Genomic DNA, 25,269 nt, shown 5'->3' with positions numbered 1-25,269 from the left:
CCAGCAATCACTGTGCGAGGGGCGGGGTACACCCTGGATGGGTCGCAAGTCCATCACAGGGACACATAGAGACAAACGAGACAAACAACCATTCACTCTAGGGGCAATTTAGAGTTACCAATCAGCCTAACATGCATGTTTTTGGTCTGTGGGAGGAAACCGGAGCACCCGGAGAAAACCCACGCATGCACGGAGAGAACATGCAAACTCCACCCAGAAAGGCCCCCGGACCGGGGTTTGAACCAAGGACCTGCTCGCTGAGAGGTAGCAGCTCTACCAGTTGTGCCACCGTGCTGCCCCCTGAGTAAATGTAACATTTTAAAGGAAAAATATGTTGATTCAAAATTTCACTGTGTCAACAAATCCCAAAAAAGTTGGGACAAGTAGCAATAAGTGGCTGGAAAAAGGAAATTGAGCATATAACGAACAGCTGGAAGACCAATTAACACTAAGTAGGTCAATTGACAACATGATTGGGTATAAAAAGAGCTTCTCAGAGTGTCAGCGTCTCTCAGAAGCCAAGATGGTAAGAGGATCACCAATTCCACCATTGTTGCACAGGAAGATAGTGCAGCAATACCAGAATGGTGTTACCCAGCGTAAAATAGCAAAGACTTTTAAGTTATCATCATCAACCGTGCATAACATCATCAAAAGATTCAGAGAATCTGGAACAATCGCTGTGCGTAAGGGTCAAGGCTGTAAAACTACTGGATGCTCGTGATCTCCGGGCCCTTAAACGTCACTGCACCTCAAACAGGAATGCCACTGTCAAGGAAATAACAGAATGGGCTCAGGAATACTTCCAGAAGGCATTGTCAGTGAACACAATCCACCGTGCCATCCACCGTTGCCAGCTGGAACTTTACAGTGCAAAGAGGAAGCCATTTCTAAGCAAGCTCCACAAGCTCAGACGTTTGCACTGGGCCAGGGGTCATTTAAAATGGAGTGTGGCAAAATGGAAGACTGTTCTGTGGTCAGATGAGTCACGATTTGAAGTTCTTTATGGAACACTGGGACGCCATGTCATCCGGACCAAAGAGGACAAGGATAGCCCAAGTTGTTATCAACGCTCCGTTCAGAAGTCTGAATCACTGATGGTATGGGGTTGCATGAGCGCTTGTGGCATGGGCAGCTTGCATGTCTGGAAAGGAACCATTAATGCAGAGAACCATGTTCAGGTTCTAGAACAACATATGCTCCCATCTAGACGTCATCTCTTTCAGGGAAGACCCTGCATTTTTCAACACGATAATGCCAGACCCCATTCGGCAGCAATCACAACATCATGGCTACGTAGGAGAAGGATCCGGGTACTGAAATGGCCAGCCTGCAGTCCAGATCTTTCACCTATAGAGAACATTTGGCGCATCATAAAGAGGAAGGTGCAACAAAAAAGGCCCAAGACGATTGAACAGTTAGAGGCCTGTATTAGACATGAATGGGAGAGCATTCCTATTTCTAAACTTGAGAAACTGGTCTCTGTCCCCAGACGCCTGTTGAGTGTTGTAAGAAGAAGGGGGGGATGCCACACAGTGGTAAAAATAGACTTGTCCCAACTTTTTTGTGATTTGTTGACGCCATGAAATTTGGAAACAACAGATTTTTCCCTTAAAATGATACATTCTCTCAGTTTAAACTTTTGATCTGTGATTTATGTTCTATTCTGAATAAAATATTAGATGTTGCCATCTCCACATCATTGCATTCAGTTTTTATTCACAATTTGTTTAGTGTCCCAACTTTTTTGGAATCCGGTTTGTGTGTATGTAACAGCACCTTTCATATCGGTTAGTTAGTTTGATGGAATGGCCGATGTCCGATATTTAACTTTATTGCTAATATTGGCTGATACCATGACGATAATATTGTGCACCCCTAGTTGTTAATTTTAAGTCAAGACAACGCTGATTCGTCTTTCAAGTTCAATGGCCTTCTAGTGCCCAAATTTTTCATTCATTCATTCATTCAACCTTTATTTATACAGGTTAATCCCATTGAGCCTTAGGGACTCATTTACAAGAAAAAAAGAAAAAAAAAAGGGTCATGGGTCAGAATTTAGAGGTCTAATATATTCAGGGGAATCCTTTTTTTTAGCGGCAGATAAATCTTGCTGTTGGCAACATATCGGTGGACAGGAATACTATGTTTTCTGAAAATGGAGTCAACTGGGAACAAATGGAGGTAAAATAAGAGGACCCAAAACTGAACCCTGAGGAACTCCACACACAAAGGGTGGGGTGGAGGTGATGGTCCTCAAATCACTGAGGTTGGCAGTGAATGTTTGATCTACCATGTAGGACCTGAACTGTTGTAGTGCCATGCCCCTAGTACTTACCCACTGTTCCAAACGAGAGATTGAGATTGTTGTCAGGTCTAAAAGCACAACCACCAGAATCAGTAGCTAAAAGATATACAAAAACAAACAACCAAACAAAAACTCAAAACACCTTTCCTCTGAAAATGAGCTGATCTAAAATTGTAAAAAAGCAGCAAGTCAAAAGTACAACTTTCAAAAACTTTGAAAGCTTGACAAACTATTAACAGAGACCACTTTTAAAGGTTACAAGAAAAACTGACTGCTTGGAAGAAAAAAAAAGGACTAACTCGAGACTTGCACAGTACAGTACTGTACGTGCCTCCTTGGACACACTGACCATGCTAGAAATAAATAAATTTGATCAAATTAGATCATCCCAGATAATTTATTTCACAATCTTTCATTTGTGCTCCTCTCAGCACAGTGGGAGAGTATCTTGCTCATCCCCAGAGTCTTCATTTAGAAAGTTTCCCCCTTTTTTTTTCATTTCCCGCCTTTTTAATGGGCATCAGTGTGCTGAAAAGAGAGGAAAATAAATAATTGCTGATTTACCCAATTTTTCTAATGCAGCTCAGCTGAGCATATTTCTGCCCTACTACCTGGCTGACATGCCAAGGTTGGTTTTATTTGTGTGTTTTGCCACTATTATTGGTTTCTATTACACACTCTTGTGTTTATGACTCCATGTTTATAAGGGAAGGGACTATTAAAATAAAGATGAAAGATGACATTTGATAGTTTAATGAATTTATTTCTGAAAATTGAACAGTACAGTCAAAACTATGCACAAATTACGTTTTGTGCAATCAGTTCCTGCACAGTTCTTCTGACACTCCTGGTGCTGTGATGTTGGATTAAAGCTGTATAAGATTTTGTAAGTCTGAACTTGGCAGATACAAACTATATTCAAAAGAAACGCACAAGGCTTAAGAAACACCAAAAACTGAAAGAGAAAATAGAGAAGCTGTGAAAAGCTAAAGCACTGGTTTTGGTTTGATTGACAAATGATAGATGACGTAAATTCACACAATAGAACGAGAAAAAAAAAACCCAACAACCACTAAAACTATGATTGCATACTACTAAACCAACAGAGCCTGCCCGTGAGGCACTTTGTTTATAATGGTGTTGCACTCAAATTTGTCACATTGCATACTTGGTTTTACCCAGAAATATGTCAGAAAAAGAATCATTACTCAGTGAATAGATACAAAACAACACCAAAATGTTTTTTTTAGTTGTATACTTTTTTCATCCAACCTTTATTTATACAGGTTAGTCTCATGGAGCCACAAGGACTCATTTACAAGAGAAACCTGTTTTAAACAAAGAACACAGATGAGGTACAGACAACAATAGCCAATCGTATAAAAAAGCATATAAAATGAAAAAGTAAATGGAAGAAATGATATAAAAACGACAGGGAGGAGACCCCGGGGAAGACCCAGGACATGCTGGAGAGACTATGTCTCTCAATTGGCTTGGGAACACCTTGGGGTCCCCCCAGTAGAGCTAGAAGAGGTGGCAGTGGAAAGAGATGTCTGGGTCTCCCTACTCAAGCTGCTGTAGTGAACTCGGCCTCCGACCAAAACCTGCCTCTGAGGACCTTCATGGGACAGGAACTGTTATTTCATTGATTTGAATCCAGAAATACAAATTAGCTCATCCAGAGACTGTCTAATTGTATCCTGAAGTAATCAATTGAAATAACACTCTTCTTTTATATTATCATTACTATTTTACAATATCTTGATAAATCAAAAGTGTGTTTAGTTCATACCATTTCTAAATGTTGAAGTGAACCACTCATTTTAAATCAACTGTGAAACAGTATTAATGATTTTTTTTAATCCTCATTTAAGTTAGAAATCAAGTTAAATGTCTATTTACAAAGTAATTATGCATTTTTGATCTTCTGTCTGAAATAAGAAGTAGTGATGTTGGTCGAAAGTCAGGAAGGAGTTATTAGAACGAAGTGGATTGTTTTTAAACCTAGCAGACGGTAAATAAGAAGCTACTGGCACTTGCTTGCTCTCACATCGTCATAACATGTCTTCTGTCTGTACTGGACGTTTCTAAAATATTCCTGCTGTTTTCTTGACTTGTAATGACCCTCTGACATCACTAGAACTACCCCCTGTTGGTTGTTTCAACCAATCAGGAAGTCCTGAAGTGACCGGAAGTGAGAACTCTTTTAAGAGTCCACACTTCCTGGAACTTCTCAGTCTTCAGTCTTCTTGAGTCTTTGACCGGAGTCTTCCTGGGGTCTTCTTCAGTCTTTCATGGAGTCCTCCACTTCTGAGTGGAATCTCTGACTGAAGACTTCCTGAGAGTTCCTAAGGAACTTTCAGATTTAATCAATAGCTGATGGATTTGACCGTGAGATGAGGGTCCGTCCATCCCAGCTGTAGTCACAGCGCCTCGCTGTGAACTCACCCGGGCGTAACGCCCTACCACTTCTAAGGAAGCTTATTCTGTTGAACGGAGTACCGTCACTACTTCGGACGATTCTCAGCCACCCTGACCGGAGACGCTGAAAGGTAGCGTTGAAATGGACCTCTGTACCAGAGCTGACCTATCTTCTGCAAAGGTAACGAGTCGTCACGCACCGAGTGTACCGGGGCTGAGCTGGGGTCGGATGAAGGGTGCCACTCCTGGTCAACACACTTTCCCTCATCCATCTTTTCTCTCCATTTAAACTCCTTAATTTCCCATCTTTAAACTCTTCTATTTTGCCAATAGTCTAGATGCCTTCTTCAAGTCCTGTTGTTTTATTAAGTAAAACGTGCCAAGTTTTATTAATCAGAACCAGATCAGCTAATCAAGTGTACAATGTTTTGATGTTAAATTTTGATTCTGTTCAATAAATGACCACATTTATTCTGATGGGTCAAAGTAAATTAACGTCTCATGTCACTGATTAAACAATCCACGCACAGTTACCTCAGTCACATGGCAGTAATTTAAATCGAAAAAGAGAGAACCCGTTTATTTAAATATATTGTAGTGGAGGTGCAGCTAACCTAGCCTTTAGCACACTACACTGCTGCCCCCACGACCTGACTTCGGAACAAGCAAAAGATAATGGATGGATGGATAGATAGATGGATATAAAAACAAAACAAATTGTCTACATTATAAAGCGATGTAAAATGCTAAAAACTGGAACATGTCTGCGTTGTCTTTGCCATAAACTCAGCAGTTGTTTAAAATCACTTGGAGAGGTCAAGGTCGAGAGCTTCAGATCCTTTTGCTAGGTGTTCCAGGTTACAGGAGTAAGAGAAGACTCTTTTGCCTAGTTTGGTCCGCACTGAGGGTACACTGCAAGTAATTATATCCTGAGAGTGCACGCTGTAGCTGCACTCGCAGATTGACCTATATTAGGAGATGTATGGAGTCAACAGACCAAGAAGTGATTTAAAGATGAAAATGTACCAGTGAGAGAGTCTGCGTGAAGTTAATGATGACCAGTTAACCAGCGAATACAGGGTGCAGTGATAGGTACGGTAGTTACAGCAAGTTTTGAATATTAGAGCACCGTGATAGACAGCATCCAACATATGCAGAGTGCTTGTAGGAGCATTCATGTAAGTAATGTCACCAAAGTCAATAGAGGGAAGGAAGGTAGCAGTTGCAATGCGTTTCCTAGCATTCAAAGTTAGGATCTATTTCTAAAAAAGAAAGTCAGTTTTAACCAACAAAGTCCGGTGAAATGTTTCTGCACAAAAAAACAAAAAGAAACAGTCCAGATGGCGACTGAAAATTGTTGAAACCCGGTTTTACTTTCAATTTCTTTACCAAGTTTTTGACAGATGCGAATCGACCAAGATACCCAAGTATTTATAAGAATCGACAAACTCAATAAGAACACCATTTGAAGATAAAATAGAAGGAAGAACTTCTGGTACTGACTTCCTGTTTGAAAGATGCAATCTCCTCTGTGGTCCACACTGCACTCAACCACCTGGAGCAGAAAAACTCTTACGTCCGTATGCTCTTTGTGGACTTCATATCCGCCTTCAACACCATGATCCCCCAAACCCTGATGGACAAACTATCCACACTAGGACTAAGCCCCTCCATCTGCAACTGGGTACTAGACTTTTTAACAAACACCACAGTTAGTGAGGATCCACAACCTCTCCTCCTCCACCATAACCCTCAGCACTGGCTCTCCTCAGGGATGTGTGTTGAGCCCCCTTCTGTTTACTCTGCTCACATATGATTGTGCAGCTACCCATCCAGGCTGTCACATTGTAAAGTTTGCAGATGATACAGCGGTGGTGGGATGCATCACAAACAATGATGAGTCCAGCTACAGGCAAGAGGTGGAACACCTGGAGAGCTGGTGCAGAGAGAATAACCTTCACATCAATGTGAAGAAGACAAAGGAGATGATTGTGGACTTCAGAAGGAACAAAAACACCTACACCCCCCTGAACATAAGAGGATCTGCGGTGGAAGTGGTCTCCAGCTACAAGTACTTGGGTGTACACATGAATGACAACCTCAGCTGGAGCAACAACACCACCAGCCTGATCAAGAAAGCTCATCAGAGACTCTACTTCCTCAGACGGCTGAGGCGAGCTGGTCTGGGAAGCTCAGTCCTCACCTCCTTCTACAGGTGTGCAGTGGAGAGCATCCTGTGCTCGAGTATCAATGTGTGGCATGGAGGCTGCACAGCTGCAGAAAGAAAAGCTTTGCAGAGAGTGGTGAAGGCTGCACAGAAATCTGTTGGAATCAGTCTCCCCACCATCACAGACATCTACACCTCCAGATGCAGGAAGAGGGCCACCTGCATCATGAAGGACCCCACCCACCCAGCACACACACTTTTTGCCCCACTCCCCTCAGGAAGGAGGTTAAGGAGCATTAAGTGTAGAACCACTAGACTGAGGAACAGCTTCTACCCTGAGGCTGTTAGACTCATGAATCTCTAACTAGAATAATCACTGTGTAAAACCATATCATGTTGCTGCTGATCTGTTTCATGTTGCTGCTGATCTGTTTCAATATTGATGTGTTCATGCGTGCACATCTGCTCACAGACTCATGTTCATGTTTGTGGTGATGTTCAATGTTTTATGTTATGAGTGCTTAGTGTATATTTAGTTGATGTTTTTCTTAGTTCATATCTTAGATGTTATTACTGTTTTTCTTATACATTTTATTGTTGGATGTAACTGGGACCCTGTGTACATAATTTCGCTCCACCACATGTACCACATGAGGTGCGAATGACAATAAAGAAACTCTGACTCTGACTCTGACTGACTCTGAAAACGCCATTCCTTTGGATTTGTCATCATTTAGCACAAGTTTTAAACGGAACAAATCTGTTGTCAAAAGAAGACTAAAAGCTGGAAAAACTTAGCAACTGTTCTAGCTCAACAATAAACTTCTGTGTCATTGGCATAGAAATGTAAGGATGCATCAGGGATGACCTGACCTACATTACTTATGTAGATTGTGAAGAGGGTGGGTCCTAAGACTGAACCTTGTGGTACACCATTGTTAACAGATAGCTGGAAGAAGTGCTGTTACGTTGAACACATTGCCTCCAATCTGAGAGATGATTAGAGAAACAACCAATAGTGTGATCTGAGAAACTTAATTTCTGAGAGCTTTCTTCTCAGTCAACACTTTATAATTAGTTTTTTTAGCAACACTGTAGAACAGGTTTTCTATCTATTTTTGTCTATGAGTATACACTGTTTAAATGTACTAAATTTTATCATGAAACTTTATTTATTATTTACTTGCTTGCTTCTTCTTTACAGATACCTGGACCACACTGTCGCCACGCCGTTGGCTGTATTCTTAGTGAGGGAGAAAACCAAGTTGACGAGGAACTTTTAAAACGCTGCAAGGCATCTGGTTTTAATGTGTTTTCCTTCCCTGAAATCACACATGTGGTCACAACCTCAATCCCTCATCGGGCTTTTTTCTCCACCATCCTCAGGGTGAGAAGAGTCTATCCACAGCTTGAGCAATACATAAAGGTATGTCACTTTTTAGGTGCTTTTCTTACCAATTTTTTTATTTAACAAGTTTTGTTTATCGTTTTGAATGAAATGCAGCACACCTGAAATGGCTACAGTATATTCATTTAAATGACATGTTATAGTAGAATTATAAGGTTTAAAAGATGAATTAAGAAAAACAAATAAATTTGCTTTAAACCCAATATGAGCCATCTTGACTACATTTCAAGCATTTTCTGAGCTAACCTACAGGGTTAATGTTTCCAACATTAAACTACATTTTTTAAAACTTGTTTCAATTTAAGAAAACTAAACGTCTCATTTAATACAAAGTTCAATAACTTCTGACAAACTGCAAGAATATTTAAGTTAGTGAAAATGATAAAGACAAAGTTTCTTGTTTTGTGCCTGAACAGAAACCAAAGACCCCAGTGACAGGCTGATTTTGGGTTTTGGGAAATGTTTTATTTTTGTTATTGGCTTCGTTTCTGTATTTGTCTGGTGTTGGACGTCACCACTGAGTCCATCCCATAATTTTCCCATGAGTCTCTGCTCTCACAAAGTGAACACATTTCTGTTCAGTATTTTTGTTCTGACTTCTCATAAAGAAAACCTTTTATGTGTTAACAAAGTTCATGCTCAATCATCCAGGTACCAAATCCAATAATTCTCAGTCGGGTCATCTGGACAGTTTCTTTTGTATAGAGATGTTTTGCTCTCTATCCGGAGGGCTTCATCAGTCAGAGGAGTTCCAGTAAACTGTTTCCCCACCAAGCACCAAGAGGGCAAATCGTCTCTATACAAAAGAAACTGTCCAGTTGACTTGACTGAGAATTATTGGATTTGGTACCTGGATGACTGGGCATGAACTTTGTTGCCTTGAACCACTTTGGCTGTGGCTGTCAGCCTGGGAGGAGTCGACGAGGGACAGGACGGCCCCCAGAAACCATCTTAGCTCCAGCAAACTGGTTGGTCCACTTAAGGAGTTTACTGCTTGGTGGGGAAACAGTTTACTGGAACTCCTCTGACTGATGAAGCCCTTCGGATAGAGGGCGAAACGTCTCTGTACAAAGGAAACTGTCCAGATTACCCAACAGAATTATTGGCTTTTATGTGTTACTTATTTGTGACTTTGCCTTTTTTATCATATACAGTAGTTTAAAATAAACAATATTAAAAAGAAATGGACTTCTATTCTGAAGCCGAAGACATTTCATCTCCCATCTGGAAGTTTTTATCAATTCTAAAATGTCTGGAGTGTGTAATGAAACATCTTCAGAACAGAAGCTCAGTTGTTTTTGTTTTTGAAGCCTTTTTTGTATCGATCATGACCTGGACGACTGAGATCTTCCCCAGAAAATAAACAAGCATCAGCTACCTTTTGTAAGGTTACTTTCGTGATAAGAAAACGGGAAAGAAAGTGTGCAAAATGTGCTTGAGAATGAATCAGAGGTGGGCTGACTTCAATCTATCACAACTAAATGATCAATATGTAACCCCGAGATCATCCCATTGAGTCATTCCATTTCTTCTAAACAGCAGAAAACTGGAATATATTTTTGAACGAAGTTGAGCACATCAAAGCTTTGCATTACATTTTTTTTAAGCCTACTTTGCAGTGTCCTTTAGGGACTTGGAGGCTTGTGGTACACAGTGTATAAGGAAGAATTGTGTAGATGGAGGTGTAGGATGAAGATGAAGACAAAGAAATAAAAATACAAAGAAAAATGAATGATCCATCTTAGTGCTGCTTGAGGAGTGCAGGAAAAGAGAGTTGTTGCAATGAGCAGAGGACTCTTGAAATATGGTGAAATTGTGAGGCGTGCTAAAACAGGTGGCAGCACCATAGGTTGTCTCAGTCGTTGCGCGCCTGCTGAATGAACGAATGTGTTTGTGTGACCCGTCTGTGGCTGGTTCTGCCATCTGTTTGGATCCTGTTTAAGCCTGGCTTTGCTCCAGTGGCACTTAGCCTATCTAAAAGGTCAACTTGCAAAGCTTGCCTGTGGCTATGGTAGTTGTAGAGGTCCAAATATCACAAAGCTTTATTGCATTTTGTTTAATTTTTAAAAAATAGTGTATACATTAAATATAAATAGCTGTAGGTTGATGCTTTAATGAAACAATTAAATTTCTTTAGGTTTTCCAAACCTGTGCTCTAGTTGCAAATGAAAATAATGAGATGTTTTTGTACTGTCATAAACACCTTACATGTTTAGTGGACTGTTTGTTTGGATATATGCAAATTTTCTAGTTTTAATTAGGAGTTTTAGGTCACTGCTAACCATTTATTATACCGTAGTTTGGATGTGCAAATTTAAGCCTCGACTCAACAACAATAACACCAACAAAACAGCCAATACAGCATGATTTGAATTTGAAGTTAGGAAGCTTTTCATGCAACACATTTCTTTTTTTGATGACAAACTGATGGAACAACTGGGATTTTTGTTAGGTGGACACATGTTGATCTGGAGTAAGCCTAAATAAGCAACAACACTTTTAAACAAGCCAAAGAAGAAGAAAAAACCTTGCAATGTGCGACTACCCATATTTTCAAGGAAATTTACAGAAACAGAAGCCAATTACTGGTAGTAGAGCTGGCAACTATAACTGAGTTCACAAAAGCTTAAAAGATAACAAATACTGTAGTACTTTAGTCCTCTAAATGTAATTTCTGCAACCTGTTAGACATAAGGTGTAGCCACAGCTACACAATAAAAACTGTTGGGTTTAAAACAACTTTAGTTTGCAACCCAGTGCTGGGACAAGCTTGAACTGTAGGTCCTGGATAGTTTTATCTCAGCATGGCCGGGTTATCAGCTTGACCCAGCATACTTAGTTATGTTTGCCACCCAAAACTAGGTTAAAGAGAATAATTAGTTGAACTAGAGCTACAAAGTTCCTGGAGAAACTTGGGGACTGCCGCATGGCAGACATTTTAGAGTTCCATCAGGTATTTTGAATGAGAAAAATGGCGTCTTTGTTTGCAAATTAAGTTGCCATGGTAACTCGAAATGACAATAAAAGTCATAGCACACATCACGGTGCCGAGGTCGTTTTGATAAAACATTTATGGGGGTACACATTGCGGTTTGGGCCGCATTAAAGTTGACGGAAGAGTAAGACATAAAGTTAAGAAACTCTTGTCAGGTGGATAATAATATGTGGCTGCTTTAGGCAGTCCCCAATAAGTGGAGTTAAAAAAGAACAACCCAAAATCTGTGTTCTTGGATAATTACAACAAGTTGCTGCTGGTCAGCTGGCACAAACCACTATTAGCATCAGCTAGCTATAGCACAAATTAATGTTATTTTAGGAAACCAAACTCATTTTTTAGTGTAAACTGAAATTATTAACAAAGCCGACCAGGTTAAACTTTTTCTACAAGTTGTTTTACCATCTTTATTTATTGCATCCTAAAATAGAGGTCTAGTTAGATCTGATTTGGTCATCCTTTGGCTTAACATGCCGAACTGTGAAAAATAACTAGACTCACATCTGACCTAACTGATGAGTGAAACATTGACACCCAACCTATGACACATTAGCTTTAACCCTGCAATAAGGTTATCAAAATAAACTTTTTTTGTGTGTGTGCAACTCCTCACTCTGCACAGTTAATCATTAGAATATGTTGGCAATGTGTTGCAGAATTTAGGAGTTTCTCATTTTAACTGATTGTATTTTTTCCCATTCCTTTTTTTTTTGATGTGTTGAAACTTGTCTGAAAGCTGAGGTATTTTGACTGAAACTTAATTGTTTGATTTTTTTTTTTTATTCATTCCTGTTTGCCTGAATAAACACATTTTTAAAATCTAAAATCAACTCAATTATTCAGTTTTACTATAAATGTAAATTAAGTTCCAACCCAAAAATAAATTTTTGGAAATAATATTTTTCGAAGTGGTAAAACATTGTTAATTATTATTATAAAGATGATTAAAGGGTTTTAGGAACTATGAAGCCAGGACATAAAATCTTTCTAAGCATGTTTAATACCTATTTGAAGATCAAATTCACTGTGAACAATAAAAACAAGTAATAAAACTGTAACAGTTTTGACAGCCATGTGCGTATTTACTTACATTCAACTGGGATATTTAAACTAAATTTTATGCCTAACAGAATCAGATGAGTAGAAAAAAGTTTACAGTATGTTACTTTCTGTGAATAAAGTATTCTGTTGATGAATGAACAAATCCCAGATGCGGAGACCTTTTCAAACAAGCTCATTAGCATTTAGCATGCCTAGCTTTTCACTGCAGAATGATTTCTGTCTGTTGGACACTTTGAATTGCTGCCCCATGGCCAAGTCTGATATTTGCCTTGTCAGGCCATCGATTGGCCCCAATGTTTTCCTTCTGTACCTTGGCTTTTTAGCGGCGGACTAGATCACAGAAGCATTGGCATCTTGAGACTTGGTTTTAGCACGGTGGCTCGGCCTACAGACGGGAACTTGCACTGAAGAGGGAGGAGAATATTCCTGACATTCAGAGATTTAAAGTTTGGAAAAGGCAGATGATGGAGCATTTGTTTGCTTGAGGGCACTCAAGTTTCTTGCCAGCCGTGAGGTTCTGTGCTGAATGTAAAGCAAGTTTCAGTTTGTTACATATAAATGGGTGTTTTCAGAGACTGATACTGATTGAAAGGTTCCTGAAAGGTTGCTTAACAAACAATTAAGGCTCAGTTTTGGGACAAGTGCTGTTGCATTTCTTCTTGTTATCCACATGAGTGAGCTGGATGCACAGATGCTGTTCTGCAGGGTTTGCTAAACATGCCGACTTCTAGCTAACTGTGACGTCCTTTGAGAAAGGTCAGAAAAGGTTGTCGGGTTTACATATTTGAAAATGTCAGGAAAGCAGATTCATGCTGGAGTATGAAGAAGGGAACTTTAAATGTGTTTGACAACTGCACATATGTATCGAGGAGTATATGAATCTATGAATTTTATTCATGGTGATAAGGTTTCTCAACAAACTGGCAACTTTTAAGATATCCAGGATGTTTATTTTGTTCATGAGCTTCATTCTGGGAGAAACACTTTCTACCATGCCTTTGTTATTGAAAGAAGATAAAAAAAAACTGCTGTCAAAGGTTTTCTCCTTTACTCAAATGAAGTTTTTATCTTTGAAGTGTTACTTTGATTTTTTTTTTAAATGGTGTTCTGTGGGATGGTAATACAGGTAATAATGTAGTCCCTTGCTACTTTGTGGTTTGACTTTTGCGGACTCTCTCTGTCACGGTTTGTGAACGTATAGTACAGTAGGTACATAACATTGTACAAAAAATATGTACAGGACACATTTTTGTCAACTTTAATATTAGTCACATGATTGAGACAGTACTGGATATAGTACTGTACAGTAAAAAGGTAACAAAAAAATAAAATACTTGGGACAGGTGCCACCATTTCGTAGTTTCCTCTCAGTAAGCCTACACTGTATCCCGGCTCATAATGACTACATTTCCCAGAAGTCAACAGGGCCCTACCCAGAACCCCCTTTCCTTCTGCTGAAATACGTAGAGGGAAAGTTTTGATCCGATTGGAAAAATTTGGCACTTGTGACTTTGGTGCCCAGCGGATACAGAGAGCCGCACAGATCCCACCAAACCAGAGCAAAACCGGACCAGAACCAGACTTCCAGATCCATCAATGAATCTTGAGAGATGGTAGGCAGCCCACAAGGATTTCCGAGCGAGGACGCACCACCGAATGTTCAGATCTCCATCCGGAGCTCACCTGGACCTTTGTCATCCAGACTTGGACTCAATTGACCACCTCCTGTCCTGCTCCGGCCAACCGAAGGTTTGCCACCACCACCACCAACAACCAAAATGTGCTTCGGCGCTCAAACGCTGCACTGAACCGGACCCCCAGACTCAGCGGTGAACCCGAGAGCTCCTAACCAGCTCACGAGGAATTCCGAGCGGGACGAGCACCGCCGGAGGTCCGGCACTTCACCCGGAGTCCACCGGGACTTTTTTCATCTCTTTCAACCAGCACATGTGGACCTCCGAGCGGGGACGAGCTGGTAAGTAACATTTTGTAGCTACATATGCAAGTATGCTGCTACAATAGTAGGTTTAAGAGTTTAGAACATTGCAAGAGCGTGGGAAGGGTTTCTAAAGCCTTAAAATATAAATTAATAATAAAATAAATATAACGTCGCTACTTCGCAGTTTGGAACCCGCAATAAACGAGGGACTACTGTAAACAACTGACATCTGGCACGTTATCAATGGCTTTTTGAATGAGTTCATTTTGAAGAAATAAAGTATGTTTTAGGCCAGATTGACTGTCCATACGGCTTTTCTGAGCGAGGCCAAGACTAAAGTGTATTGCTGTCTTAAAATAACTTTTAATATCAAAAGTTTCATAGTGATTCTTGCAAACACTTTTAAAATTGTGTCACTGTCATCAGTTTCACATCACACAAGTTTTTATACAGAACCCTGTGGTTATTTGCGAGTGTAAATAGTGCCATTAGCAACTAGCTGAACTTCCTGTGTTGCCTGAGTCACTTGTCATGTGTTAATCAAATTTCCACAGAGTTTTGACAGGTCTGCTACTTGTATGAAGTATTCTAATGCAATTATTAGTTTTATTTTTGATATATCTTCTTTTCCTGCTGTAATACAGTTGCTTTAAAACTAAACAAACTAGTGAACACATGGACATGTAGAATAAGAGAAAATAACCATAGTCCTTTTTTTATTGTTAGGAAACTAAACTAACATAATTTTTCAATAGTTTTTTTTTCTTATAGTCAACACTCCCCCCCCCCCCCCCCCCCACACACACACCCCATGCATTCTGCTTTGTTTTATTATCAGCATTCTTAAATCAGAATTTATCAATGAAACTTATATTACAGTATACTAATGCTTTATTCAATAAAATAATTTAAGAATCCATTTCAGCAAATGAAGGTGAAATAGAAGCTGTCTTTTCATTATAACCATCATTTTATCCTCTGTCTGACCTGGTTTCTCAGGTTTTTCTTTATCTCTATCCTCCTTTTTTCTTCCGTTTTCTTCCGTTTTCTCTTTATTTCTCTCTACTTTCTGTTAAAATAAAATTTAAAGTGTAATTTGAAGTATTACTTTGTACAAGTCATTATAACCCTTGGTGCTTACTGTAATTTAAAAATGGACAAAATCTCAAAACCAAGAACTGAGATAAGTAATTTGACTGACTTCAAATTACCCGTAAGCATTCATCAAATAATAGTTATTTTACACCCAAAGCTCTTAGGTTAATATTTGTAGGTCATAATGACCAGTCGCAGCTGAGTGGGCTTTAGCTGAACGCAGGTGAAAAGCCAGGGTTCAAACTTGGCATCATTAAAGTTTAATTTAAATTTTTTTTTTTCACTTTTAGCTGTAAATTGTTAGATATCTTACTGATGTATCTGCAAATGCAAAGGCTGAACATTGTTATACTTGATATAGGTCAGGTTCTGTGTTTTTTTTCTGTATAATTAGTAGCAGAACTGACTAAATTAAATTTTTTGTTTAGTAGTGTTACTATTTTCCTTTTTAGGACTCTCCATCTGTGTGTGTGTATACAGTAAGATGTTTAGGTTTTTGATACATTTCTGAGTACACATTAAACTGTTTGCTGTTATTTATGTTGGCGTAGAGAAAGGCACGTGATTGCATTGAACTTCTTGTAATCCTATTTTTTTTCTTCCAATTTATTATAATAATTATGCAAAGTCAATGGGCCTCTTTTTATCGAGTATGTTGCATCACGACCCTGCAAGAGAACACTTCCCTCAGGAGTTTTCTGTGGAGTTTGTGCGTCGAATGTTCAAACATGACTTTTATCCGCCAAGCAGCTGGGAATCTACTGTTGGTGTTAAATGCCACATTTACATATGATTGATCCGATTTAAACTTTATTCGCTGTTGCACTGTCACCCTGAATTAAGATCAGGCAGGAGGGTGGGATTACAGTTTATGAGGGTACTTATTTTTAGATGTGAGCCAATTTTTATCATGTTTTTATTTGTATCTTTTGCCTATGACCCTCTTATCTTTTTGTTAGGATGTCACAAATCGAGCAAAGCTTGAAGAATGTACGCTATATTGTCTGATTCTTTTTACAAATCTGTGATTGAGTGTTGTTTAATGTTCACTTTGAAACGTACAAACACAAAAATGTATCAAAAGATGACTGAACTTTTCCATAAATAACACACATGTTGAAGCTCTTTAAACTTAAATGCACTTACTTAGTGGTGCTTGAAAATTTGTGAACCCTTTATAATTTTCTTTATTTCTTCATAAAAATGACCAAAATATGATCAGGTTTTCACATAAGTCCTAAAAGTAGATAAAGAGAACCCAGTTAAACAAATGAGACTAATATATTATACTTGATCATTTATTTATTGAGGAAAATGATCCAATATTACATATTTATGAGTGACAAAAGTATGTGAACCTCTAGGATTAGCAGTTAATTTGAAGGTGAAATTAGACTCAAGTGTTTTCAATCAATGTGATGATGATCAGGTGTGAGTGGGCATCTGGCTGATTTAAAGAACAGGATCTATCAACGTCTGCTCTTCACAACCCGTTTGTGGAAGTGGATCATGGCAGGAACAAAGGAGATTTCCGAGGAGCTCAGAAAAAGAGTTGTTGATGCTCATCAGGCTGGAAAAGGTTACAAAACCATCTTCATCTGTTTGGACTCCACCAAACCACAGTCAGACAGGGTTCATAAACTTTCAAGCACCTCTGTATGGGGTTTGTTGTCTTTGGAGCTGCAGGCTGCAGTAAGACAATTCAGTCCCCATCTGTTATGAAAGTTATTCAAATGATCTGAATTTTAAGGAATCCTATCACCGAATATGCTTGAAAAACATTTGTTACGTTTGGTGCAAGATATTTAAGTGGGTAGGAGTTAGACTGTCTAAAAGAAAAGAGGTAGGATTCCTTTTTCGTTTGCCTTGTCCGTGCAGCACAGTGACAGATCCTGGTGAGTGGAGGGAGCAATTTTTTGTCACCACCAGGCACAGTGGTTGAGCCACTGGGTGGCTAATGGTGGCCTTGTCCACCATTGATTAACCTTCGGCCAACCTAAGGGCCACCCCAATCATTTGAAGAAACTATACTTTTAAGCAATACTATATAAAAATTAGAATGGATAGTTTCCTCAAATGATTGGGGTGACCAGTTTACAGTGCCCCCCCCCCCCCCCCCCCACACACACACACACATACACTTGCATATAATATTTATATGGTGGTGGCCATCTTGTATTTTGACATGTTAACCCAACTTGTGAACTTTCTTACGCCTAGATACAGCAACACCGAAATGGAACTTGGCCCGTTGCTTAATTTTTCCAAGTTATACAGCTCACACAGATGGACATGCACTGCCTGGCCCCCAAAAAAGTTGCCACCAAAAAGAAAAGGTCACATGCTAATATTTCGTTGGACCGCCTTTAGCTTTGATTACATCATGCATTCACTGTAACATTGTTTTGATAAGCTTCTGCAATGTCACAACATCTATTTCCATCCAGTGTTGCATTAATTTTTTCACCAAGATCTTGCATTGATGACCAGGCATGATGGGTGCAACACTTTACCTGCCTCTCTTCTTACCCTGATGTGCCCATCACTCTGTAACAGGGTAAATCTGGACTCATCAGACCACATGACCTTCTTCCATTGCTCCAGAGTCCAATCTTTATGCTCCTTAGCAAATTTAAGCCTTTTTTCCCGGTTAGCCTCACTGATTAGTGGTTTTCTTAAGGCTACACAGCTGTTCAGTCCCAATCCCTTGAGTTCCCTTCACATTGTGCAGGTGGAAATGCTCTTACTTTCACTATTAAACATAGCCCTGAGTGCTACTGTTGTTTTTCTTTGATTTTATTTTACCAAACGTTTACGTGATCGCCGATCACGATCATTCAGGATTTTTTTCAGGCCACATTTCTTCCTCGAAGACGATGAGTCCCCACTGTCCTTCTAGTTTTTAATAATGCATTGGACAGTTCTTAACCCATTTTTAGTGGTTTCTTTAATCTCCTTAGATGTTTCCTCTGCTTGATGCATGCCAATGATTTGACCCTTCTCAAACAGACCGACATCTTTTCCACAACCACGTGATGTGTCTTTCGATATGGTTGATTAAGAAATGAGAAGCAACTCATTGCACCAGTTGGGGTAAATCCAGGTGCCAACTTTCTTTTTTGGCCAGGCAGTGTATATGGCAGCAGCCATCTTGGGTTTTGACGTGGCAACCCCATTTTAACAGTTTACACCTTGATACAGCCACACACCAAATGGAAGTTGGTACTTCACTTGTTTTTCAACTTATCATGCTCACAATATGCACATATGCGCATTATTTTCAATTCTGTCTCTTCGCTCCACAGCAAGGGACAATAAGAACTGAAGCTTTTGATGCTGCTTTTTGTGATTGGGTGATTCATCAGTATAAAGCCTAAACATTATTTTTGATAATAATAATAATAAAAAAAAAAAACCTGCAACTATATTTGCTATATAGAAGACAAAACTGAAATACACACAGTCATTCTCAGTTTGCAAAATAATTCTACCAGTTTGGCTGTGTCTTTTATTTTGGCTGATAAGCAAATTAATGAATTTGGCTAGTGTCCTCTTGGGGGATTTTCTCAAAAGCAATTCAAGAAGCAATTTTAAACCATCCAAGTATGAGTCTGACAACATGCTGGGATCATCGTCCCAAGGTGTGAAGTTCTAGGACCTCAATGAATAAACTTAATAAAATGAAAAAGATAAAAATGAGGGCTTAAGACTTAGCAGCTCTATTCAACTTGGTGACTTCCAGACAGTCCTTGGTCATTTGTCAAGGTTGAATTAGTCAGAGTAAAGACTGGTTTTGCTTGAGTGGCACCTGGATTGTTCATCATGGCAGCAATGACTGTTGCTTTTTAAGCTTTCTGACTATTCAAACATTTTTTCCTGCAGAGCTATGAAATAAAATGAAGACTAATGGGGTTGTAGAGATATGTCCCATTATTGTGAAGCAGTCAGTCTCTGAAAGGACTGTTGTATTATTAGGGCAACTATTGTCATTCTGTCATTCTGCTGTTTAAAATAACCACATGAAAAAGTGAAATAGAGTGGAGAACTAATACAGAATTTAAAAAGGTGCTTTATAGACTTAAAGAAGTAATACAAAATAAATAAAGGGAAAGTTAATTTGCTTGAGAGAGATGGGTGTGAACACGGAGTGAAATTCTATGTAATCTTAAAGATTATTATTAATAAAATACAACCTACAAGAAATTGTCCATTGTTGATGTGGACATCCTGGACTAGATAAAATGTAAACTAGGACATTTAATAAAATTACAAAATTACTGAACAGTAACATTAGAAGGCCTTAAATACTATACAGTAGTCCCTTGTTTATCGTGGGGCATCCGTACGCTGAAGCTGCGCTATAAGTGAAAAACCACGAAGTAGGTATAGTAGTACAAGTAGTAAGTAGTAGTTTTAGTATTTATACGTATATATCAAGGTGTTTTAAACACTTCCCACACTCTTGCAATATTCTAAACAATGTTTCTAAACTATAAAGCTCTAAAAGAGCACATAATGTCATGATTTCAGCTCTCTGTGCCTCCGCTGCTCTCAGTCACCTGCAAGCGCTCCTGGCCACTCCCACTTCACCACTCTACATGCTAATCAGCTGCAGCAGGAAGTTTATCCTGCAGTAAGGGCTGCACAGAGTTGCAGTAAGAAGCTTTTTCTGCAGCTCTGGGCTGCACAAAGGAGCAGCAGGTGCTAAATAATTTAAAATAATTTATTTTAAATAAAAATTCCATGCCGAACGTGTGGCTCATCCATCAATCAGCCATTTGTGTGTCATGTCCAATCTTATTTTGAAAAACCGTGATAGAGCGAATCTGCTAAAAATGAACCGCAAAGTAGCGAGGGACTACTGTATACAGTACTGTATATGTGTAAAGATAGTAAAATTTACCCTTCTTACCCTTTATCCTAATACTTGAGAAGGGCAGCACGGTGGCACAGTTGGTAGAGCTGCCGCCTCTCAGCGACCTGGCCGACCCGGTTCAAATTCCAGTCAGGGGCCTTTCTGGGTGGAGTTTGCATGTTCTCTCCGTGCATGCACGTGTTTTCTCCGGGTACTCCGGTTTCCACACAGCCTAAAAACATGCATGTTAGGCTGATTGGTAACAAAATTGTCCCTCGGTGTGAGTGAAAGAGAATGTTTGTTTGTTTCTGTGTGGCCCTGTGATGGATTGGAGACCTGTCCAGGGTGTCCCCCGCCTCAGGCTGGACATGGGCACCAGTGACCCCCCATGACCCAAAAAGGAAGAAGCAGGTAAAGATAATGGATGGACTTGAGAACACATTATGCAACGATACTGAACATTTCCTTTATCCATTGAAAAAGGTTTCCTGCACCATTCTGTTTATTTCTGACAACCAGTTAAAGTTGGATCTTTTAAGATCAAAGGAGTCCTTTTGGCAAAGGCAGATTTTAATTTTCAAAGGTTTTTGAAGAGGTTTAAGTCAAGACTTCTTATTGTCATCATTATTTTGTGCTGTTGGATGTTTGTTAACGATCTAACACCTTCATATAAGCATAGACTGATAGTCTCTCATTAGTTTCTGCTGTAGATAAGGTTTACAAGTTTAAATTTTTTTTGTCATCCATTCATAAATTGATTTACCAAAGAACTTCAGTTGAATTTATTTTGACCTCGAATACCCACAAAATCCTGTTTTTGGTGCTTTCATTTTAATCGTGATATTCACTTGGCTTTTGCCTACAGAAACCTTTATGATTCAGTGTGTAGTATCCTTAGAGGTCTTAAAGTTTTGTAATGGTAAAACTTTTTGATAGCATCACAAACTGTTAAAAAATTGTATAATTTTCTTTTAAACTGAGTTGTATACAATAATAGAAATATAATCTGATTGCTTCCTTGTCTTGGTTTTTTAATCTAAACTGGAATCAACACATTTTTAACCTATAATACCATCATTTACTGGTTAATTCAGATCAGATGAATTTATAAATTAGGAAAAATAAGTATCTTTTTGGCTACTTTTATTAACTAACAACTATATTTGCAATGCATTTTGTAATATGTTCTGATTTAATGAATGGAAGACTTCTTGTTGTTATTGGTAAATCACTTTAGACATTTAAGCACCATTTGTTAGCTTTGCTGTATCATTATATGAAAACTCACTGCCATGAAAGGCGGATAATCATGTGTTTGCTCGCATGTTAGTATGCTTGCATCAATAGATACTAAGTTAAAAGTTGCTGTGGTAGTGGCTGAGGGTTATCCTCAACACATAATTTAAAATTTTTTGGCTTATAATGTGGCTGGTGTGCCGTAGAAAAAAAAAAAAAAAAATTAGACGATTCACAGATGATCAGGTGTAGACTTCATCAAATTTATTACAAAGCTTTGGAGAGCAGCCAGACTCACAGAGAGGCAATACATTACAGGTACTGAACGTTGTCATGCCTTGTCCTATCTGAGTTTGTGACCCATTATGACTTCCTGAAATGAAAAAGGTTGTTTTGTAGAAAACACATCAGGAGCCTGACCCTCCCCTTTGCCTTGTCCTAGTGTTTTCCAGAACCGAACCCAGGCGGCTAACAGTCTCACAGAAAGCAAAACATGTTCAAGGTTTCTTACTGAGCGTCTCTATCCAGCTGTTCACTGGCGCTGTCATTCCACAAACGGTGATAGCAAAGCATTATAATATCAAAGAACAGTGGAATATCATTCGCCATGACCTTAAAGTAACAAAAGGCTTATAAAGATTACTAATAAAGTAAAATAATAGTGACTGTATCAGGAAGCAGATTCCCTTCACAGGGTGATATGCATTATTTCAGGGAAAGCTAATTTTGTTTCCATATTTTCAAAATATATTGAAAATTTTGTCTGTAAAGTTTCCATGTGCCAATATTTCCAACCAGAACCGTCTTAAAAGTATGTGTAAGTTTGTAGTTGCACCAGAGGGAGCTTTGTCATAAATTGACATAAAAATGACATAACCTGAGGCAACTTTCACTGGGGAAGGATTTTAAATTGACAAGTTTTGGGGGATGTAGAGTGGCAGTGGATTTGTCAGTTCTTCCTTTTTTTACATTTGGATTTTGGAAATGCTGTATGTGTTTTTTCTTGTTTACCTGCCTTTTACATAAGTCAATTTGCTGCTGTATATTTAAGTATACAGTACTATGTGACTTAAGGCTGCTAGGAAAAAAAAAGACAAAGTCCTGGTAATATGCATTGGACAGATTGGTTTTCCAATCCCAAGTATATAATGGTCTCTGGCTAACCTTTCAGCCTGATTATTAACCCAGTTTATAGAGCCAAGTCAGTGACTGTCTACTAAATCAGTGGTCCTATAAAAACATAAACCCGATGAATAAATTGTCAACAAAACAACAAGGTTTAAAATACAGAATAATATGAGGAGAATGAAGCTTATCTGAACTATGCAACATTCTCTTTTCTCTTTTACCATCAGCAGTTTCTAACTTCTTAGCTGTAATAAAATTCTTAGCACATAAACTAATGTCAAGATTGTTTATTTACTTATTTATCTATAATTCTAATAAAATCATCCCCATAGTCATGTGTGAATCAAATAGGACTTTGAAATGCAAATAGGAAATTAATGGCCATGAAAATGGAAAATTAATGTGGTCCATGTAGTTTCTTTTCTTGCTTCATTGAATATCCTTCAAAATAACATACTCATCTGTTGGTGGTTAACTTATTCATTGGGTATTACGTGTGTGTGTGTGTGTGTGTGTGTGTGTGTGTGTGTGTGTGTGTGATAGAGAGAAAGAGACCGTTTCAATTTGTTTTCTTGTTCAGAAATGAATTGGTTGTGAGAAAGGGCCCATGGTCATGCTTCCTGTAAATCAGACAGTGATGAGTCCCTGCAGCTACTGAAGTCTGCAGATAGAACGTCAACCATCAGGTGACATTCACAGCATTTAGTATTTAACGACTTTTTAAGAATTTGAGTGATTTTGTTTTGTAGTCTATGAAATCAGGATATTTCCCAGTTTTAATCATAGATGACCAAAGTGGACTCCAGTTAAATGATTGTCCTCTGAAACATAAATCAACACGAGGTTAAGAAACGTGTTCTGTGTCTGGTTCGGTTTAATCAACCTTTTTATTGGCGCATGTCATCACGTCATGCTCTGTTGGGCCCTGTCACGTCCAATGGCTGGTCACTAAATGGTGATAAGTTATAATAATGTTTTTGTCCAAACAAAACCAAACAACTCAAGGTGGTGAAACATAATTCTTGTGCTGCCAAGGATGGGAAGAAAAATGACCTTTTGTTGACCTGTTACTTTGCACGGCCTTACTGGACTCCCCTGGGGCTCGATGTCATGAGACTGTGGGAAAGTCGTATGAGGAAATTCAAAGAAGAAATAATAAGTACGGTACATCGTTCACAATCTCCTACTTAAATACAGGGGTCCACCATGAACACTTTGGCTCAGCTTTTCTAATTATTAGCTTCCTTTCTGGTCCAAGTCTTTTGCTTTAAAGACACTGACCTCATTATATAATTAGTCTTCATGGGTCACGTCCTTGTTTTTCTCTCCTGACAGGAAAATGAAAGCTATAGGGTTCATGTATGTGTGCACAAATAAAGAAGATCTCAACTATTGCAATGAAGAGGAACATTTTAAAGCTTTTGAGTCATGTTACATATAATAAAGTTACAAAAAGTATATTAAAACATTGCAACATGTTGTCCTTCTGCAACAATAAAATACAATACATATAGTAGGAGTTAATGGGGAGAGTGGTGGCGTAGAGGTTAGAGAAGGCGAGCTTGTGATTAAAAGGTGCCCGGTTCAAATCCCCCTTACCATAACATAACCAGTGTTTGCGGGAAATGTGAAGCACTCGCATCTTCCTCCATTGCCCCATTTTGAGCCCATGATTAAGGCTCATACCCCCCCCCCCCCCCCCCCCCCCCACACACACACACACATCTGCTTCCCTGGGTGCCCTAGATGGCAGCCCTCTGTTTCACACCTGTGTGCAGTGGTAGCTCAGCGGTCTGTGGATGAGTCAGGAAGGACATCCAGTGTAAAACACATTGACAAATCTTCATGCAGTTTGGCTCGCTGTGGCAACCCCTGAAGAAGGAAGCAACCTAAAAATCAAAATTAAACAAACAAACAAAAAAAAAACATAATGGGAATTATTTTCAAATTACTGATTCCAAATAATCTCAGCTCTTGTCATATTTATCATCCAACCATGCAGAAATAGTAATGGAAGAAGTCATTTTTGTCATGGTTTGCTAGAAAGAGTTTGTTGCTTCATTCTTAGATGTTTGCTGGAACTTGACTTATCAAAACGTGTGTTTTATAATAAGTATGTTTGAATAAAGAAGCGTATGAAATATTAAGAACCTCATTTTGTCTGCTGGTTCTGTCCTGATCTGCTGCAACACTGCAATCACAGATTCTTAAAGGTCAAAATGTCCAGATTACTCATATTGGACTGAAGTCATTAGATATTCAGTTCACTCAGCTCAGAAAAAGAAAGTCAGAAAATCCTTGAAGAGGATTATTTCTGGATAAGAAGTTGGGTTTTACATAAAAATCACCTAAAGGATTGATTGGCTAAATTAATTTGTTTTCTAATAATTTATTCAACACTTAGTTTAAATCTAATGAACTGTGTAACTCACAAAAATGCACTTATCATATATAATTTTACATTCTGGCTCAGTTTATGACAGATGTAGTTTTGCTGCTCATAATTTTAAAAATATCTTTATGACAAAGTGCATTTCTCAATGGGATGATCTTTTGAAAATTTTTATGTATTTTTACTTTGGATTATGAAAACTTTTTTTTTAAAGTGACACAAATCTATTAAATGGTAATTGGAAAATAAAGTTATATTGAATT

At 38.7% G+C, this 25,269-nt stretch overlaps 1 protein-coding gene across 1 annotated transcript in view; it reads left to right on the top strand.

The window, feature by feature from the left end:
• LOC119412758 (testis-expressed protein 264) overlaps window positions 1-25,269 on the top strand; it is a 60,078-nt gene that overhangs the window by 6,097 nt on the left and 28,712 nt on the right. The window contains exon 2 of the mRNA XM_037679794.1: window positions 8,101-8,322. Coding sequence (XP_037535722.1) covers window positions 8,101-8,322 — 222 coding nt within the window. The remainder of the gene's footprint in view (window positions 1-8,100; window positions 8,323-25,269) is intronic.

Source organism: Nematolebias whitei, chromosome 7 (assembly GCF_014905685.2).
Source record: "Nematolebias whitei isolate Nwh7 chromosome 7, NemWhi1, whole genome shotgun sequence".
Taxonomy (NCBI): Eukaryota; Metazoa; Chordata; class Actinopteri; order Cyprinodontiformes; family Rivulidae; genus Nematolebias; species Nematolebias whitei.
Note: the sequence above shows the minus strand (reverse complement) of the source record. Positions and strands in the feature narration are given on the sequence as shown.